This window comes from Molothrus ater, chromosome 21 (genome assembly GCF_012460135.2).
Source record: "Molothrus ater isolate BHLD 08-10-18 breed brown headed cowbird chromosome 21, BPBGC_Mater_1.1, whole genome shotgun sequence".
Classification (NCBI taxonomy): domain Eukaryota; kingdom Metazoa; phylum Chordata; class Aves; order Passeriformes; family Icteridae; genus Molothrus; species Molothrus ater.
Window position 1 is genome coordinate 5,341,360 of NC_050498.2, and position 19,215 is coordinate 5,360,574.

Below are 19,215 nucleotides of genomic sequence, written 5' to 3' on the forward strand. Positions count from 1 at the left end.
GTAACCTTGGAGACCGGCGGGCGTCGCTGCGTGCGGCTGGGCGGGGAGGGGGAGCGCGGTGTCGCGATAGTCGGCGACAGCCGGGCGGATGAGGGATGGCGGGGGTGATGTTCTGCGAGCCCCGACACCTCTACAACATCATCAACCAGTACCGGTGGAGATCGCGGCTGGCGGAGCCCAACTACCTGTGCCTGCTGGGTGAGGCCGCGGCATAGGCCTCTCCCTGTCCCTGTCCCTGTCCCTGCCTAGCCCCATGCCTCCCCCTGCTTGCTGCTTCCCCTGCCTGTCCCTGTTGCTGCTGCCTCTTCCTCTGCCTATCCCAGTCCCTCCTCCTGCCTGTGCATGCCCCTCCCTGTCCCTACCTGTCTTTGCCCTGGCTGCTCCTTCCCCGCCTGCTTCTTCTGCCCCTGCCTGTCCCTGCCTGCCCCAGGTCCTTCCTTGCCTTGTCCCTGCCTGTCCCTGTCCCTGTCCCTGCCTGCCCCTGTCCCTGCCAGCAGCCAGGCACTGTGCTCAGCCCAAGCAGATATCCTGAGCCATCAGGGCTTGTGAGGAAAAGCACAGACATCACTTCTCAGCATTTCTGGGGGCTGGCACTTGGCACCTCCCTCCCATCTCATTTCAGGTGCTGTGAGCTGGTGCTGTTTGGCTTTCCTCGTGCTCTCCCTGCTCTCATCAGTCCCATGCACAAACACTCTCCCCTGCTGCTCCCAGAGGTTTTAGAACTGGACTAGATTTCTCACCCATTACACAAAGATCCCTGATAACCACATCCATTCTGCATAGTGCCAATACCCCCAGAGGGGCGCCTGTCATTCAGTGTTTTGGTGAGGGGGTTGGCCAGTTTGGGAGTGGGGCTGGGGTCTTTGCAGTGCCCCTCTCCACAGCTCTGGAGCAGCAGAGGCAGAGCTGCTGGGCAGGTCAGGGCAGAGCACAGGGCAGAGCACAGGGCAGAGCACAGGACTGAGGCTGGCAATGCTGCAGGAGCACACTTGGGGCAGGACTAACACTGCTGGTGTTACACACAGACTCACATCCACCTTGGAGTTTGTTATACCCACACCAGAAACCCTCAGTTTCTAAAAAAAACCCCAAATCACTAAATCATCAAAGTTGGAAAACACCTTTGAGTTCATCCAGTCCAACAGGTGCAACACTACAACCACCCCTAAACCATATCCCCAAGTGCCACATTTCCAAACCTCTTTCTCTGAGTGCTGCCTGGATTCCCACTGACAAAATACAAAGAGGATTCCACCTTTAAAATCCAATTGCTCTGTCTTGGTTGGTTTTGTTTTTTTTTTTTTTCAGATGCCCGTTCTCAGCTTGAATTCGATGACAGCCACATTGTTACAGCCCAAAGGATTGTACTGGTGAGGGGATTGCTGTTTGTGTGAGCCACCCCTGGATTTAGCAATTAGCAGGAAGCCAGAACTGGTTTGAAACCCAGGGGAAATGTCCCAGCCCCTGCTCGGCCGTGCCCCGCGGCTGCCACTGGGGGGATGTATTCTGTCACAAAGCAGAGGTGGCTCCAGCAGCCCCAAGGATTGGCACACAGCAGCTGAAAATCAGGGAAAACATTGCACAAGAGCTCACCCAGCTCTAGCCTTGCCTCACAAGGCCAGCGCTGGCATCTGCACCGCTGCTGCCGGTGGAGCAATCAGCGGGATTTGCATCATTCCTGACTCCTAAGCGGGGCTGTCAGTGCCGTGTCCACCCACACGTACAAACACAACAAACCCAAGCCAGAGTTGTAACTTGCAGGATGTCAGGAGTGCTGATGCCAGCAGAGGAGAGTGGAGCCGTGCCCCTGATGGAATTGCTCTGTGATTTTGGCAGAGTCCTGCAGGGCAGTATGTGATCCCCAACCCCGAGGAGCTGGGCTATGTCAGATTCTGTGTGGTGTATGACCACGACACTGGATTTTTGACTGACACTGACAATCAGGAGGAGGAGGAGGAGGAGGAAGAGGAGGAGGAGGAAGAAGAAACAGGTACGTGTGACCCGTGTCAGTCCAGTCCTCACTGCTGGATTGAGATTCTTCCCATTCCTCATTTAATGTTATGAGGAATAATAATGTTATGAGGTGGATTCCTTGGGAGGAGGAGGAGGAGCAGCCATCTCACATAATCTACTCCACCGAGGGGGGTGTTTAAAACATTTGTGAAGAATTTAATTAAGACATTTCTTTTTTTTTTTCCCTGTTTACCTAAAGCAGTTATGAGCTTGTTGGAAGAGATGTAAATGTTCCCAGATTTATGTGAAAAACTGTGCCCTGCCTCTGTTTTTTCACTGTGTTGTGTATGTTCTCAGGCTTCAAAAATGCAGGTTTTATTTCAAAGCATCCTGGCAGCCCTGGTTTCCCATCTGTGGATGATCCTCACAGGATCCTCATGATCCTCACATCCTAGTTGCATGTGAGGAAAGGGTTCTTTATTTTTTTTGGCCACATTTCCCTGAGATTTGGCTTGTCCAACAATTGTCTTTCAGGGAGCAGCACTTCTTCAGAGACTGAAATCAGCAGCTCAGATTCCGTGTGTTCCCAGAGTGAGTACTTCCTTCTTTGAGGGTCACAAAAGGCTTTCACTTCATGATATTTTAAAAGAATTACTTTTAATGGGGGTGGTGATTTGATGGGGTTCACCAAGAAATGTGAAGTGCTGGAAACTTTTCCATGGCATTATTCAGTTTTCCTTGAACCATGGAAGTGTTTGGCTTTCACACATCCTTTGGCACATCCTTCTGTGAGCAGAACCACTTCTGTTTGTTTGAGCTTTACAAAAGCTACAGAGTTTTAGCAAAGATTTACATCACTTTTTAAAGAAAAAAATAGTGGAGGTGTGAGGGGAATGAATAAAGCAAGCAGGTTCCTAAATGCTCAGTGGTGAGGCAGTAGAGGGAAGGTGTGAAGAATCAGAGCTGGGTTTCTATTGTGCTGATCCATTTCTAAAGCAGACATAGCTAGAGGGAAACAGGATAGATTCCTTGGGAGGAGGAGCAGCCATCTCACATAATCTACTTCACTGAGGGGGGTGTTTAAAACATTTGTGAAGAATTTAATTAAGACACTTGCTTTTTTTTTTTCCCTGTTTGCCTAAAGCAGGCTAAAGAAAAGAGCCTCCATAAAACTAAGATTATTAAATTTGAATTAATAAAACTTCCCTATTATGGAAACTTATTACAAGCATTTCCCAAAGTAAAACAGGGAGAGGAAATCTGGTCCTAGAAAGAAACCAGGAGAGGAATAAAAGATCAGGATGAGAGGGGAAAAGCAGCACCCCCCCTGTAACTGACCTGCAGCAACAAGTAAAGAATAAGTTGAGCTTTTAACAAAGTTTTCTCCAGAGCATGAGATGGAATGAAAAGGGATTTGCTGTGGATGCCAGGGAGGCAGATGGAGACACTGAACCTGCCCAGGCCAACAGCTCTTTGGTCTCTGTAGGTGCTGAGGAAGGAGATGCCCTCTTCCATGCCAGGAACTTGGAGCAGTTCACCCGGCACCCCGTGCTCCTCCTGAAGGGAGGCTACAGGCGCTTTTCAGCTTGTTACCATTTCCTGAAGAGCCACAAGACACTGTGGATGCCCCAGGTGAGATGAGACTAATTTCCAAGCAGATGACATTAATATTCAACCTGGTGATGGCTGCTGAATTCAGGTTAGATGGTGTTGCAAATGTGGAATGACAGTAACTTCAGACAAAGGAATTAAATGAATTTGAGTTACTGTGCTTGCTCTGAGTCTCACCACTGATTCTTTTACAGCCACACTTCTTCCTCTTCTACTGCCTGAAAGGAAGTTCATGGAAACAAGCTGGGAATGTTCCCCTGATAACCCCAAAACTGGCCTATGGAGAGTACAGATAACTGAACAAACAGTAGCAAGTGGTGACAGGAAGCAGGCTGCTCTCTCACACGTGGTTATCTGGCATAGTACTCAGCAAATGTTTTCAAACACAAGTACAATTCCTACCAAGCACTGTGATCCATGTCTTTTCATCAGAAAGGGTCACAACTGCCTTGTTTCAATAGGCCCAGGAAGAAAACAGCCATCCACTCAAACACTGAGTCCTGATTGCTTGGTTTCACCTGTAAACGTCAATCTATTTAGCTTATGAGAAACAATTACCCTTTATTGCACATTTAGGACAGGCAGGGCAGGTCAAGAAGGTGCTGGACAACAGGGCATTTCATTCCAAGGTGTTTTTTGTTCCCATTGTTCCCATCTGGTTCCCAGGAAACAGCCCATGACACAGTGCTAACCTGGGGATGCCACAGCACAAGAGAGAAAATAATTCACTTTGTGCTGCCCTGTGAAGGGCAATTCACTGCTGAGCTTCCTGCTCACACTCAGCTGGACACAGGCACCTCCTTAAATTGAGAATTGAAGCTTTGAATTGTTCGACTCCTCCTCTGTGCTCCTGGAGCAGCATCCAAGGCACATCCCCTCAGGGATGTGAGGCACTGCTGGCTGCCTGTGTGTTTTCCTCCTCAGCCTCCAGGCTGCCACACCGGATGCAGCTGTGGATTTGTGCTGTGCCACTCCAGGGCACCTGCAGCTCTGCAGGTGGCAGATGATTTCATTTAGCCTTGTAAACAGTAACCAGGGAGAACATCAAAGGAATCTGTCCTGCTGCAGCCCCTCCAGACAATGGAAAGAATGTATTCCACCTCCTGTTTAGTTGGGATTTGCTTCAAGTAATGCCACAACAACAGTGAGGCTGTTAATTATTCTCAGTAAAACTAGCAAAGACTTCAAAATCCAGCAAATCCAGGTGATTGAATGAATCATTACACTAAAATATGTCATGGGCTGCTGACTAAGTACCTGTTCAACTCTTCACATGACTTCTGTTTAAGATATATCCAGCAAAGACACTCTCTAACCTGAGCCTGTGGTTTCTTTCTGGCAGGAACTAGACACCTTCCAGCCATACCCTGTAGAAATACTGCCTGCAAAGCTATATATGGGCAATTTCAAGCAGGCCAGTGACAAACAAATTCAGAAAGATCTGAGGATCAAAGCACTGGTCAACGTCTCAGAACAGCCCGTGATTCTGTAAGTCAAACAGTTCAAGGCTCACCCTCACCAGTCTGTGATGTGAAAAATAGAGGTGACACAGAGTTTATTGGCAGAGGAGTCAGTTCCTGTGGCCTTCCAAGGAAACCTCTGCAGATTCCAGTGCCATTTCATGGTCACTTTTCTAATTTCTGCTCTAGAGTTAACACAACAGCAACACAGTCCTGCAGCCTTTGACCATGCCACGGGTGAACTGGGTAAGAGGAGGACTGGGAAGCCCTTGGTATTTCAAGTCTATCACATACCACCTCTCTTCAGGAAAAACCTGTATCTCTAAATAGCTTTCAGAGCAAAATCTTACCAACACATCTGTGTAAGAGCTAAGTCAGCAATATGTCACATTTTTGGTCTTCCTTCCTTACCTGCTCTGTCCATGAGCAGACAGCCTTGCTGGAAATGCAGTTTCACACAGTGAAAAACCCAGTGGCATTTCTCAAGGTGGTGACCCAAAAAAAGTAACAAAACCAGTTACCCACCCCAGGACATATGCACCAGCAGACATTTCACATGCCTTTGGCTCCAGAGGAATGTCTCTGCACTGTGGGTAATATTCCCATGCCCTCTGCATGATGTGCTTCTACATTTTGGAAATTCCTCACCAATTTTTTGCCCCTCTGAGTCTCTGGAAGGAGGAGTCACTGCCATAGAAAACCACATGAAGGGAACTGGGGGGCCCCACAAAACAGCCACCACACACTCTGTGAAAGCACATCTGCTTTCAGTTTATCTGTTTTCACTTATCTCTCTGTAGGTTATCTATCTGTAGGTTAAAGCATCAATACTGATACCATTGAAATGGAAAATCAGTGACTAAACTGGTTCTGTGTTACAAACATCTCTGTGCCTCACCACAATAAATCCCTTATCATGTTAATGATGCTGATGATTAAAAACTCACAAATGTAACAGCAAACAAAATGATCACCTTGCCTCCAACAAGCACATCTTGTCAAGGCTGCTCCTCTGCTCCATGGGGTCTGTGTGCTCTTTTTCCAGGTTTGCAGAAGAAGGTAAATCCCTCCATGTACCTGTTCCTGATTCACTCGAAGCAGATCTTTTTTCTTCCTTCCCCACCATTTCTCATTTCATAGGTGAGTGGATCCTGATGTGGAATTCCTGAGCCCTTGCTCACTGTAGCATATTAGATGGGAGTGACAGGAAGCCCAGGTAGGAGGGTAAGCACACCCACACCCTGATGGATACCAGAGCTGCCTCACTAACCAGCCTGATGGACAGAGAGGAGATTTTACAGAGCATCTGACTCTGATGTCCCTGCTCACCCTAAAGGATACCTCACTCTGATAACAGGGAGCTTTCCATCCAGATCTTTGCAGCTGGGAATCTACCAGAGCTTCACAGGATTCCCTCTTACTCCTCTGACTCTCACCAGCCCAAATCTTCAGCCACCAGAGCTTTATTTGAAGCAGAGTGTGACACACATTAGAGAGCTCAGCATGAGGCATTGATAATCTTTGTGATTTGCAGTGCAGACCCACTGTAGGGCCCAGGAGGACTTTCAGGTTGGACAGCATGGACCTGCCTTCAGCTGATTACATCAGATAGGACAAGAAAAAACACTCTGCAGCTCAGTGTCTGCAGCTCAGGCTCCTGCAGCTCCATCCTGATGCTGTCCAACCATGTTGTTCTCTTTTATTGTGCTTATCAAATAACATCTGCCACAGACCCAGGCCCTGCTGAGCTGTGCTGGACAGAGCCAGAAGCAAAAGACCACCCTGTGCCCACAGAGCTTAACCCAAGTACAATATCAGACATGACAACTGCACACAAAGAAACAACATTTGTTGTTGGATATAATTTTGTAGTTCTGAACTGAATTTCATTATTTGGTGCACCTGAATGTTGACATTCACTTACTTGCCTTTCATTGTGCCTCATGCTTTTCCCCAGTAGTATTTCAGAAGTTTCCTTCTGACATTACACATGATTTGTGGCTGTTTCCAAACCAGACTACAAGAGCCTATTAGCTGCACTTGTGGAAGTGTTCCACTGTTTACCTGATAGTGGAACTGTTTGTTTGGCAGTGGAGAGCAGATTACTCAAACCAGAACACGAGACTAAAGCTCTCCACATACTCCAAGAGGAGTGTGAATGTCCTCATGCCAGGTCTATGTTGGAGTGAGGCCAGTTCTACCCAGATAGAAGTAGTATCTCACAATAGAAATTGAGTTTAAAAAGGCTGATTTAGTGCTTGGAAAAAAAACAACCAAACAAAGCATCTTGACAGCACTAAAAGAAAAGGTTTTGCTCTATGAATTCTGGAGTTCAGTTGCCAATATTTTAAAAACCTCATTCTGTCTAGAGAGGGAGAGAAAGAATTAAAAAGTTATTAATTAAATATGCAACCTTCCAGGCAGAATAAAATTTCAGTACCTTTAGACCTGTCTGGGGAGAGTTTGTGATGCTGACCACAGCTGGTAGGTCATGAAAGACCACATCTCCTCAGATCCCTGATGTGAGGGTGACACTGATGTGTAATGAAGCATTGACTGGTCATTGTCATTGCTGCTGCTCTTCAAGGCCACGTTTTAACTGGGGATTTTTAAGAAAGGCAAATGCTTACAGAAATGGGAGCTGGCAGTGCCCATCTGCTGCTGTCAGGGCTCCTGAGGGCTCCTGTCTCTAAGAATGCAGCCCCCCTGTCAGCTGTCACCAAATGAGTGCCACGGGGGGCTCCGTTTCCCAGCTCACTAATTTGTGACTGGCATTTCTTGGCTCAGATGCTCAGCTGGATGAGGGAGCAGTGCTGGTGCTCTCCAGCCTGGGGATCAGCCGGAGCAGCACGGCCACCATGGCCTATCTGATGCACTCCTGCCGCTTCTCCCTGCAGGTACGTCCCTGTCACAGTGCCACACCACTGCCTCTGCACTCCCCTGCTCCTCCTGAAACCCCAGCACTCATGCACAATACCCACCTGATGATGGAACTGATTATGATTTGAGATTGCATCTTCTTTAGACCATTAAGGAGGTGGATTAGGTGTGATTTTGGATCTTTGAGTCCTTACTCTAGAACTTGAGATATTTTTGTTTTTCCTACTTAACTAAAGGGCTAGAAAAGCAAAGCTGTGGATACAGAACATGGTACTCATCTCCTGGATTTGAGGGAAAGAGTGGAAGCTACTGCAGTTAATCCTATCTCTAATTCCATGGTGTTAGAGAAGTTCAGAACACAATGTTTGCAGGGTTCTCATTCACCATTGACTTCAGCACTGCCACCTTCCAAAATCCTTTTTTACTCCTCCAGAAGCAATCCCCTCCCACAGACACCCCTGTATAGAAATCTGCAATGGGATAACACCTGCCCAGAGGGGATGTGCAGGTCAGATGTCCAGCACAGGCTGTTCCATAGCTCTGAACAAGGAAAGAAATGAATGAAGGATGGCTGGGGATGGCCTGGCTGTGCAAGAGCCTGGTGGCCTCTCCCCTGGTGCCAGGCCTTCCTCCCTTTGCAGCATCTCCTGGTGGCTCCTGACAGGGAGCAGGAGAGTTCCCATGGCAACTGACCAGCCTCTCCTTGAAAACCTCCCCCTTGTTTGGAAAATTCAGGAGCTAGAAGGGATTGATCCAAACTTCACTGAAGCTGGGTCTGTATCTGATAAGGTGATTGATTTTGTGCAAACATGTCCAATGTAAGAGGAAAGCTCTTTCCATGGCTGTGTGCCAGTGGGTAATTAGAGGCTGAGGGTGCCAGCAGGGCTCAGACAGGGTTCAGCCCCTGCTCTAACAGGGATGTGATTGCTCCTGCAGGCTGATAACAGCCACTCACTCACTGAATCACAGAATGTGCTTCCAATGGCAGTGCAAAAGTCAAAGCCTGAGCCTTGCCATTCCCCTCAGTTGGCATCAACAGGTTGGTCTCAGCATTTAACTAAATGCCAAAAAAAAAAAAAAAGAAAGAAAATATTGACAGGGCAGTGCTTGCCCACTGTTGGCTGGGCAAAGCTTTCCTGAGGGATTACCCTGGCAGCCAAGTTTGTTTCTTGCAGACAAAAGCAGTGCAAAGATTTCTGTGTGATCCTCCAGCCAATCCAGGCAAAGATCTTTGAAAGCTTCCAAAAAGGCAAAAACAAGGCAGAATTGGGATGTGCAGCCCCTGATTCTATTAGTGAGCAATATGTGAGTAAATCCATTGAGTCCAGGGGAACCAGAGACACCCACACTGTGAACCCAGAGGAGTAAATATTGGAATATCAGCCTCAGAGCCTGCAGAATCAGCAAGATTAGAAAAACAAACCAATGGAGCACTATCTGCTGACCTTTGGTCTCATTTCCCTTAAGCAACCCTCCAAGTGCAGGGGTCAAACTCTTTTATGAGCAGGAAGATGAGCACTGACAGGAAAACCCAGGGATGGAGCTGGAGTAATGCTGGGGGATCTGCCCTGTGTGTGTCAGAGTTTCTAGGTGATTACTTGGAGCTAACAAATAATTAAGATGGCTGTAATTAATACAGTGGGACAACTGCAAGGTCATAACTGCTCTGCCACATCAGGTCACACCAATCCAAAAATGTGATAACCTCCATTGCTTTATAACCTTTATGGCTGATACTTCACTGCTTTGCTCATCATCTGTGGAAGGAGCAGCATTTTAGAGTGGAAAATCCAGGATTGCATCGCTCCAGCAGAGTAGAATAACATCAGTAGTGAAAACAGCCTGAGCTGTCCTCATATCCAGGAGAGCAGAGCATGAAAGGGGACAGGTTTCTCTCAGGGTCACATCTGGATCCAGCCTGTCCCCACTTTGATGCCAAACTCCTCTCTGCATGTTCTTGCTGTCCAGCACAGGCAGCAAATACAAAGCTGTGTTGACTGAGTGTAGCTGCTTTGTGAAAATGCCCAAGAGTCACTTTCTGTTCAACTCCTAACACTTCTTTACTTTCATTCTGTTTACAGAGAGCTTGGAAATACCTTCTGAAATGCAAAATGAACATGAGACCAAACCGGGGCTTTGTGGAGCAGCTCTCAGCCTGGGAGACCCAAATCTATGGGTACCCAGTCACAGACGTGTCTGAGCCAAATTACTGACAGAGAACACCCGTGGGCAAAGCCACTTCCCTTCCCCTCTCTGAGGAGAAAGTTACTTGAAAGCTGTGTGAAAAAAGTCCCAAATGTAATGGAAAAGCTTTCCTCTAGCTCCATGTTCATTTTGGGTCAAGATCTGGAGCTTCCTGGGGAACTCAGCTGTGCTGGAGGAGGTGGAAGTTTGGGGAATGCAAGTCCTGCAGGATGTGGCCCATTAGACACAGCTCGACTCTTTTGTAAGCAAAGGGGATTATAACCACAGCTGTGAGGCAGTCAGTAGGGTTATCACTGTAAGGGTTTGTTAGCCATGGTCTGGAATAGGAAATTTAGAGTCTGACAGTGCCCACTTCCAGTTTGGAGAGGTGACAACAGAATTTCCCTGTTTCAGAAGTCCCTGTGCCCTGTAAGTACCTTCTCAGCCCCCTCAGCCTGGCTGGCTGGATTGGTGACAATCCACCCTTCCCATCTGCTGCCTTCTAATCCTACAGCCAAACCCCTGGGCAGAGGTGGTGATTTTAAACCCTCAGTGCTGTCACATGCAACCTCAACCAGTACCTAAATCAGTCCATCCTTTCTCTTACTCCGAATTCTGTTCTTTGAATCACAAAATAAAACACCACAGAAAACCCTCCCTGCCTTTGCAGCACTCTGTGTTTGGGATTTAGCAGTGGGTTTGGGTTTTTCATCCTGACACGCGCAGCCAGGGCCGGGAGCGCATCCCGAGAGCTGGGAGTGAGCCCAGGGCACCAAGGGCTGCCATTCGAGGGAATTTCTGGTTTTCCAGACTCTGCTTTAGATGGAATTTCTGGTTTTCCAGGCTCTGCTTTGGAGGGAATTTCTGGTTTTCCAGGCTGAGCTTTAGAGGGAGTTTCTCGTTTTCCAGGCTCCAATTTAGAGGGAATTTCTCGTTTTCCAGGCTCCACTCTAGAGGGAATTTCTGGTTTTCCAGGCTCCGCTTTAAAGGGAATTTCTGGTTTTCCAGGCTCCGATTCAGAGGGAATTTCTGGTTTTCCAGGCTCCGCTCTAGAGGGAATTTCTCGTTCTCCAGGCTCTGATTTAGAGGGTATTTCTGGTTTTCCAAGGGAATTTCTGGTTTTCCAGGCTCCGCTTCAGAGGGAAGCGCGGAATGACGGAGGCCCCGCCCCGCCCCGCCCCGGGGCGTGTCCGGAAGGGGGCGTGGCCAGCACCGCCCGTCGCCGCGGGCCGGGCCGGGCCGGTCGCCGCCGCCGCCGCCATCGCCGCCATGGCCTGGGGCGCCTCGCTCGCCGAGTGCCTGCGCGAGTGGGAGGAGCTGCAGGACGGCTACCAGCGCATCCAGGTACCACCGGGCCCGGGACGGGCCGGGGGAGCGCTCCGGCCGAGCGCGGCACGCCGCGGTTACCGGCACCGGGGGTGGGGGATCCCCGCGGGTGCCCCGCAGCATCCCCAGCGGGCACGGCGGGAGCCGGGCTGTCCCCGCTGCAGTCCTGGTGCTGGCCCCCGTGCCCCAGCCCCCGTGTGCCTTGGGGCAGAGCGTTTGGGAGCAGGGCAGGGGTGCCGGGCTGTGCCGGGCTGTGCCGGGCTGTGCCGGGGCTCGGGAACAGCGCGGCTGCCCCGGTCCGATGCCCCAGCCCGCCGCGGACGTGGCGTGGAGAGCTCAGATCTGCCGGTTTTGCTGCTGGGAGCGGGGAGCGGCGGTGCCCGGCGTGGCACGGCCGGACGAGGTGCGCAGATGCTGTTTCAGCCCTTATCGCTGCTCTCGGGGCAGCTCGGAGCCGGGCAGCCCCGCGGGGACAGCGGCCGGCGGAGCCCGGCGCTCCCGGAACGCAGGCACGCTTCAGCCGTGTCCCCAGCGCCGTGCCCTGTCACCGCTCCGTGCCACGAAGGTGACCGGTGTCAGAGGTGCTTCCACCTGCTTTGTGTAATCCCCAGGGCGCTGCCTGCCGGAGAAGGAGTGGGCAGGGTTCAGCTCGCACAGGGTCACCCCAGGGAAAGGTTGGCCAACCATCTCCTGCTGCCGCTCAGGTCACTGGGCTGCAGCTGCAGCCGTTCCCTTTCCCCCTCCTTCCCCCCCGAGACCGGGGTGAAGCGGATGTTGTTGCCCAGATCTGGGGCAAGGGAGGCTTTGAGAAACCTCCTCTTGCTCCATAGGGCTTGCGTGGATGTCCCGGGTCGCCCACTCCGAGCCCTGAGTGCAGCCGCTCAGCGCCGGCCCTTCCCTTGGGACACCTCCTTCCTCCCTGGGTCACTCCTCACCCGGGCTGTCCCCGATGCTGGCACGGCCAAAGGACTTGTCACAAAAGCCACTTGCTCACGGTTTACTCCAGAGCCAGAGGGAGGTGACTCTAGGTGGCAGCAGGAAAGCTCGATGGTCAAGCAGGGAATGTCCTCGGATAAATCAGGGACATAAATCACTGCTGTGGAACTGGGACTATCTGGGATCTGTTCCCTCCTTGCCGCTGCTTGTCACCAGAGGGAGAAGGGTTCTCTCCTCTGCTCTTGGTTTCACCTTTCTCCTTTGGGAACAACTTTTAAAATCTGGCGATCGAGTGGTTGATAAGAGCTACAGAGGTTAGAATTTGTTTGTGCCAAGGTCTAGTCCAAGGGTTGGAGTGAGCAGCGTGTGGAGGTGGCAGTCAGGCTGCTGTGGCTGAGGTGAGGCTGTTTTCCTGCTGACCTGGACAAGCAGCAGCAGCATTGATCCAGCAGCTCTCCCCTTTCCCTGCTAAAAATAGTGGAGAAATGCAGCCAGCCTTATCCAGGTGTGGTTGGGTTACAGGGCATTGGCTGCAGCCCTGCTGGGAGCCCTTCCTTTGTCCAGCTCATGGACAGGCTCCTTCCAGCTTCCCAGGGGAGCTCAGACAGAGCCCCAAAGCCACCAGCTGGGAGAGCTGAGGCACAAAGAGCTGCTCATCCTGTCCCAGCACCCAAAGCCCCTGTGGTACCACAGTTGTAGCCTGGCCCACTCAAGGTTTATTCCCAAGTCTTTCCTGTCTGCTGTGTGCAGTCATTGGTGTCCCAAGCACAGGAACATCCTGTGCATGTCCTGCTTGGGACTGGGGCTGGGCATCACCATGGAAGCAGGGCTGGCTGTCCCCAGACACACCTGGCCTTCAGCAGCCACCCCTCCTCTCACCCAGCAGCTGCACAGGTGAAATTAAGGACATTTTTCATAGAGGGCCCGAGGACAGGAGTATCTGGGGAGGCAGGTCTAATGTGTGCTGTTCTCTCTCTCCTTCCCAGGACAACCACAGGCTGTACAAGCAGAAACTCGAGGAGCTGACCAAGCTGCAGGATGGGATCTCCAGCTCCATCGCCCGGCAGAAGAAGCGGCTGAAGGAGCTGTCCCTGTCCCTCAAAAAGTGAGTCAGTGCTCTGTGACAGCACAGGAGGGGACAGCAGCTAGGACTGAGCTCCCCTCATGCCTCAGATGCAAACCTCTCTGCAGCCAGGGGCTGTGGGGAAGTTGTTCTTCCCCAGCCCCCCTTTCCTGTGCCCTGTTTGCAGTTCAGAGCTTGCAAGAGTTTTGAAGGTACCATGAACTGCCCTCCTCCTGCACAAAGCTCTCCCCATCCTTGCTGAGGGTGAGAGACCCATCTGGCCTCACCCTGCTCCCTTCTCTTGAGCAACACCACGGCCTGACAGAGGAGCTCGTCCTGCAGATGGAGTTGTGGACTTGCCTCCCATGCACCTTCCCTGTCCTTGGGCTGTCCTTGCCCCAGCCAGTCACTTGTGGAGTGCCAGCATGTGCCACTCACGTTCCAGAGGCTCTCCTGGTACCAGTGCCTGTGTTTGCTCCCCAGATGCAGAGCCCAGGCGACTCCCGAGCAGGAAGCATCCATCCAAGAGACCCAGAGCCTGATTAAAGAGAGGCAGAACGTGTTCTTTGAGATGGAGGCCTATCTGCCAAAGAAGAACGGGTGAGAAGGCACCTCAGCTCTGGCTGGGCCACCAGGGCCACCCTCCCCATCCCTGTGGCTGTAAGGAACAGCCCCCAGAGCTGCCACCCTGCACCCAGCAGTGTCACAGCTGTGCTGCTCCCCTTGGGCTCCCCAAGGACATCTGGGCAGGAGCCAGCAGTGCTTCCCTCACTCCTCTGCCTGCTCATGGCCATCACCCACCCTTGCCCAGTGGCTGTGCCCGAGGAGAAGCCCTGGTGAACACCCCAGTGCCTGTGGGAGGTGGGGTGTGTGCTCCCCACCCATGGGAGGGGATTCCAGAGAGTTGTGGAAGCACCTGGGGGCTCATCCCTGGTCTCACTGGTGGCACAAGAGGGGACAGCTGCACAGGCAGGTCCTTGTCCTAACGCTCTGCTCTCTCCCCAGGTTGTACCTGAGTCTGGTGCTCGGCAATGTGAACGTGACCCTGCTCAGCAAACAGGCCAAGTACGGCCCCTCCTCGCTGCTCCTCTGATTTTCCTGCCTTGGGATCCCCTTGGCACCAGGAACAACAGCTCTTCCCAGGCAGACACGGGGCTGGCTTGGCTCACCTGGTGTAGATTCCCTTCCTGAGCTCTTTTCTGCATCATTTCCCAGGAATCAGCCAAATCCTTGGCTCCCCCTCACATTCCTGCCGCTGGGCTGGGCTGGACCATTAGCTCTGACAAGTTAATGGGATCCTCCACTGAAGCCATGTCCGTGTTTCCACTGTGTCAGGAACTTCCAGGAAAGACAGACAGTGGACAGTCCCTCCTCTTTTCTTTGGGGAAACACCAGAAGTTGGTTTTGGCCCCTTAGAGCCTTTCCTTTGCCAGAGATGCCCAGCCAGGAGCCACTCCCCTCTCCCTCTGCTCCCCAGTCCTCCCAGTGGAGATGTGTGCACATCCCAGTCTGCCCAGCTCCCCCTCCAGGGCCACCCCCAGGCTGGGGTGGTTTGGGCTGCTCAGACATGTCCCAGCTGTGTGGGAGCAGCCTGGTGTGCTCTGCTCTCAGAAATCCCCCAAGGCAAGGTTCTCCCCGAGTGTCTCCCAGAAACATCACTTTGCCCAGCCAGATGGGATGGGAGGACACAGATTTCCAGCAGCCCCCTTGCTCCAAGCCTGTCCTTGTGCTTCCCTGCAGGTTTGCCTATAAAGATGAGTACGAGAAGTTCAAGCTCTACCTCACCATCATCCTACTCATTGTCTCCTTCTCCTGTCGGTTCCTCCTCAACTCCAGGTGAGTCTGGCTTGGTGCTGGGCAGAGATCTCCTCCCAGAGCCCCCCTGCCTTCTCTCCCATCCTGGAATATCCAGAGCTGAACAGGAGGTCCTGCTAAAGCATCTGAAGGTGGGGTGGCCTTTGTGGCCATGGTCGGTGGTGGGGAGCAGGTCCCTTCCCTTGGGGGTGGGTGTCCCACGGGCTGTCACCGTGCCTGTGGCCCCAGCACGTGCCTTGACAGCCTGCTCTGTGTGACACAGGGTGACAGACGCCGTCTTCAACTTCCTCCTGGTGTGGTACTACTGCACCCTCACCATCCGCGAGAGCATCCTCATCAACAACGGCTCCAAGTGAGTGGCCCGGGGAGGGGCTTGGCCTTCCCTGCAGGGCTGGGAGAGCTGGGCCTGTCACAGGGGAGCAGCTCCCTCCCACTCAGGGTGTGTGGCAAACCCTGCTGGGAGCTGCAGGAGGGGGCAGGAGGAACCTCCCGTTCCCACGGGGGCGGCGCGGGCAGGTGGAGCTGGCAGGGCCCTGGTGCTGCCCAGCCCCGAGGCCCTGGGTCCTGCTCTGAGCCATTTCCCAACCAGCCCTGGAGCTTGGGGTGGCTGGGGCTGGGCTGCTGCACTCTCCAGGCTGCCTTTGGCTTGGGTTCATGCTCCAGATGTGACGCTGCTTCTCTGTGTCTGCCCTCCAGGATCAAAGGCTGGTGGGTTTTCCATCACTACATCTCCACCTTCCTCTCAGGTGTCATGCTGACGTGGTAAGTCTGTGTCCCTTGTCCCATGGAGGGGCTGCCTCCTGCCCCCTCCCAGCCCCACGTCCCCCAGCCAGCACTGTCTCTCCACAGGCCAGATGGGCTCATGTACCAGATGTTCAGGAACCAGTTTCTGTCCTTCTCCATGTACCAGAGTAAGTGCTGCCACGTGTGCTGGGCCAGGGACTGACCCCAGGTGCTGGGAGTGCCTGCAGAGCTCTACACACGGAGACCTGGCTGCAGCTGCTCAGCTCCCAGATCACCTGGCAGCTCCCTTGGCCTCGTGGGGTGATGCTGAGGCTGGAAGGTGATCCCTGGGCAGCTCCTGACAGCAGCCATGCTCTCCTTGCAGGCTTTGTGCAGTTCCTGCAGTATTACTACCAGAGTGGGTGCTTGTACCGGCTGCGAGCGCTGGGAGAGAGGCACAACATGGACCTGACTGTGGGTGAGTGGGATGGCCCCTTGCTGCTGCTCAGCTCACTGGGAGCTGTGGGTTCTACTGAAGGAAATGGTGACACTTGGATTTGAGGTCATTTTTATCAGTGGCAGGAACAGTAAAACTACAAGTGAAACCAAAGCCCCAGAGCAGCATCTCCTATGGGGCAGCACCACCCCATAGGCTGATTGTCCCCCTCCTCCTGCTCTGCTGGGACCACCAGCCCACAGCTGGCTGCCTCAGGATGTGAGGTGGCAGTGGATGTGGCTCTGGGCATCCCAGGTTTGCTCAGGAAGCTCCTTCAGACATGGCACACCCCTCCAAACCCCAGGCACTGTGGGCTGTCACCTCCCCAGCCCCTGTGACACTGAGGGCAGGAGCTGAGGGCCAGCTGCACTGCAGCCCAGAGCCCTGTGTTGGATTAGGGGTCTCTGCCACTGTCCCCTGCAAGTGGCCACAGTGAGGCTGGAATGGCAGGACCTCCTCAGCCAGGCACTTGTGGGCACTGAGCCTCCCTGCCCTCCGTGTCTGGAGGAGCTGGGCTCCATCCCCTGTCCACCAGCCCATTCCAGCTCCTCACAGAAACCTTCATCCTTTGCAGAGGGCTTCCAGTCCTGGATGTGGAGAGGCCTCACGTTCCTGCTTCCCTTCCTCTTCTTTGGGCAGGTGAGGCTGCACCAGTCCTTGCAGGATGTCAGAGCCTGGGGTGGGAGTGGGATGTGCCACATTCCCAGCTGTGCTCGGTGCTCTGGACGTGGCACAGACCCCACAGGCTGCCACAGCAGGGAAATGCTTCCAACAAATGCCAAGCCCTTTCCCTCCAAAGCAGCCACCACAACTGGGGAAGTGAGGTGGGGAGGAGCTGGGGTGGTTCTGCTGGGTGCTGTGGTAAGAACCCTTCCAAAGCCCTTCTGAGCTTTGAGCTGCTGCTGAAAGGATCAATCAAGTCCTTCCTCAGTCACATTGTTGAGGCTGATGGCCAAAGGCTGCTCTGAGGCTGCCTGAGGCCCTTGGGCTCCAGCTGGCCTGAAACAGGGGCGATGTCCCAGCTGGGGTCCTCTGGGAGGGAGCCCTCTGTCCCTGAGCCTGGATGGGGTCTCAGTGCCCCCACACGAGGTGGGTGTGGGGTTTATACCCAGAGGGAGCAGCTGGACAGGCACCAGCCTGGGGCTGAGCCTCTGGAAGCAGCAGCAGCAGCAGCAGCAGCTGCCCTGACTCTCCTCTGCCCTGCAGTTCTGGCAGCTCTACAACGCCATCACCCTGTTCCGCATGCTGCAGCACCCCGAGTGCAAGGAGTGGCAGGTAAGGAGGCTCCTGGGAGGGCCCTGGCAGGGGCAGCCCCAGCAGGTCCCTCCTGCTGACCCCAGCCTCTCCTCCCACAGGTCCTCATGTGTGGCCTCCCCTTCTCCATCCTCTTCCTGGGTAACTTCTTCACCACCCTCCGCGTCGTCCACCAGAAGATCCAGAACAAGAACCAGGACACGAAGGAGAATTGAAGAGGGGCCCTGTGGGGGCCTGGACTGTTTCTTCCCACTGGCTCCATCCCTTGTCCCCATCTCCTCGATTCCGTCCGGACTCTGGGGTCTCATCCCATCCCTTGGAGGCCTGGGTGTGGGACAGAGCTTGGGGCCTGCTCCTGGACAGTCCCTGTGCTCAGCACGGGGCTGGATCCGTGCTGGAGTCCCTCACCTGCAGCCTGGAGCACCCTGCACCTCCTGTCCTGGCTGCCTTCCCCATCCAGACAGCAGGATGCCTGGGACAGCCACTCCCCTCCCTGGCACTGGGATGGCCTCTGGCTGCTGCTGCTCCCCACTGGGACAGGGCAGTGTCCAGGGACTGCCTCCCACAGCTCCTGGGGTGCTGGAGGCTCCCCCTTTTCCCCCCAGCCCTGCACCCAGGGCAGCCCCTGTGTGCTGAGGGCAGGGACCCTCCAAGGGCAGCTGGGGCTGTGCACAGCTCTGATTCCAGGGCTGCCCCAGCTCCTCCCTCACCTTCAATCCACAGGGAAGGGGTGGCTGGGGCACGGGAGGGGTGGGAGCAGCAGGAGCTGGGGCTGTGCAAGCAGCAGCCTGGGCTGGCAGCTCCTGAGGCTGCAGATGTGAAAATAAAGGGAAGGAGCTGCCCTGGCTCAGTCTGGGAACTGCTCCCACACTCTGCTCTGTGGCTTTGGTTCATCAGGAAGGGGGTCCTGACACAACCTCCCTGAAAGGAGGGTGGAGGTGGGGGGCAATAGGACAATTGTCACAACAGGACAAGAGGAAACAGCCTCAGGTTCCACCAGGGGAGGTTTAGGTCAGATACTAAGGAAAATGTCTTTACAAAAAAGGGTTGTCCAGCCCTGAGAGAGGCTGCCCAGAGCAGTGGTGGAGTCACCATCCCTGCAGGGATTTAAAAGCCATGTAGATGTGGCAGTTGGGGACACAGTTGAGTGGTGGGTTTGGTATTGCTGGGTTAAGGGTTGGACTCAATGATTTGGAGGGGCTTTCCAGCCTAAATGAGCCCATGATTTTATGGAAAGTCATCTCCCTTGTGCCCTTCCACCAGCCTGAGCTGCAGGGGGTTCTCCTTCCCATGGCATCCCAAGGAGCCCAGCAGAACCTCAGTGTCCCTGGAGGTGGGGAAGAGACACCCTGTACCAGCTGTACCAGCACTGGGAGCTCTGGAATAACCAAAGAGCAGGTTGGGCACAGCTGCACCCCAGTCCAGAGCCCCCCACTGCCATCCTCCCTCCCCCTTCCACAGCCCAGCACTCAGGGTAGGGGCTGCCCCAGCTCAGACCAAATCCAGAGCTGCCA

General features: G+C 53.6%; 2 protein-coding genes across 2 annotated transcripts; both read left to right on the top strand.

Annotated features, from left to right (window-relative positions):
- The first annotated feature begins 95 nt into the window (after positions 1-95).
- On the top strand, positions 96-10,743 carry STYXL1 (serine/threonine/tyrosine interacting like 1). The gene is made up of 9 exons (XM_036395039.2): positions 96-198; positions 1,309-1,370; positions 1,837-1,990; positions 2,488-2,544; positions 3,440-3,585; positions 4,907-5,052; positions 6,070-6,164; positions 7,812-7,921; positions 9,986-10,743. Exons 1-9 carry the CDS (start codon positions 96-98, stop codon positions 10,115-10,117), a joined length of 1,005 nt encoding a protein of 334 aa, XP_036250932.1. The 3' UTR covers positions 10,118-10,743.
- A 575-nt stretch (positions 10,744-11,318) lies between these two features.
- On the top strand, positions 11,319-18,571 carry TMEM120A (transmembrane protein 120A). Its single transcript, XM_036394983.2, has 12 exons — positions 11,319-11,432; positions 13,337-13,455; positions 13,897-14,013; positions 14,419-14,478; positions 15,154-15,249; positions 15,491-15,580; positions 15,925-15,990; positions 16,078-16,139; positions 16,337-16,429; positions 17,022-17,086; positions 17,654-17,722; positions 17,803-18,571. The coding sequence occupies exons 1-12, from the start codon at positions 11,358-11,360 to the stop codon at positions 17,914-17,916; spliced, it is 1,026 nt and encodes a 341-aa protein (XP_036250876.1). The 5' UTR covers positions 11,319-11,357; the 3' UTR covers positions 17,917-18,571.
- The last annotated feature ends 644 nt before the right edge of the window (positions 18,572-19,215 follow it).

What these genes read in the sequence shown, in the direction of transcription:
- TMEM120A (XM_036394983.2), top strand. Translation starts at nt 11,358, where the DNA reads ATGGCCTGGGGCGCCTCGCTCGCCGAGTGCCTGCGCGAGTGGGAGGAG. An exon ending in CTCATCAACAACGGCTCCAA is followed by an intron (nt 15,581 to 15,924) that starts GTGAGTGGCCCG and finishes TCTGCCCTCCAG; the next exon opens with GATCAAAGGCTGGTGGGTTT. An exon ending in CCTTCCTCTTCTTTGGGCAG is followed by an intron (nt 17,087 to 17,653) that starts GTGAGGCTGCAC and finishes TCTGCCCTGCAG; the next exon opens with TTCTGGCAGCTCTACAACGC.
- STYXL1 (XM_036395039.2), top strand. Translation starts at nt 96, where the DNA reads ATGGCGGGGGTGATGTTCTGCGAGCCCCGACACCTCTACAACATCATC. An exon ending in AGATTCCGTGTGTTCCCAGA is followed by an intron (nt 2,545 to 3,439) that starts GTGAGTACTTCC and finishes TGGTCTCTGTAG; the next exon opens with GTGCTGAGGAAGGAGATGCC. An exon ending in AGACACTGTGGATGCCCCAG is followed by an intron (nt 3,586 to 4,906) that starts GTGAGATGAGAC and finishes TCTTTCTGGCAG; the next exon opens with GAACTAGACACCTTCCAGCC.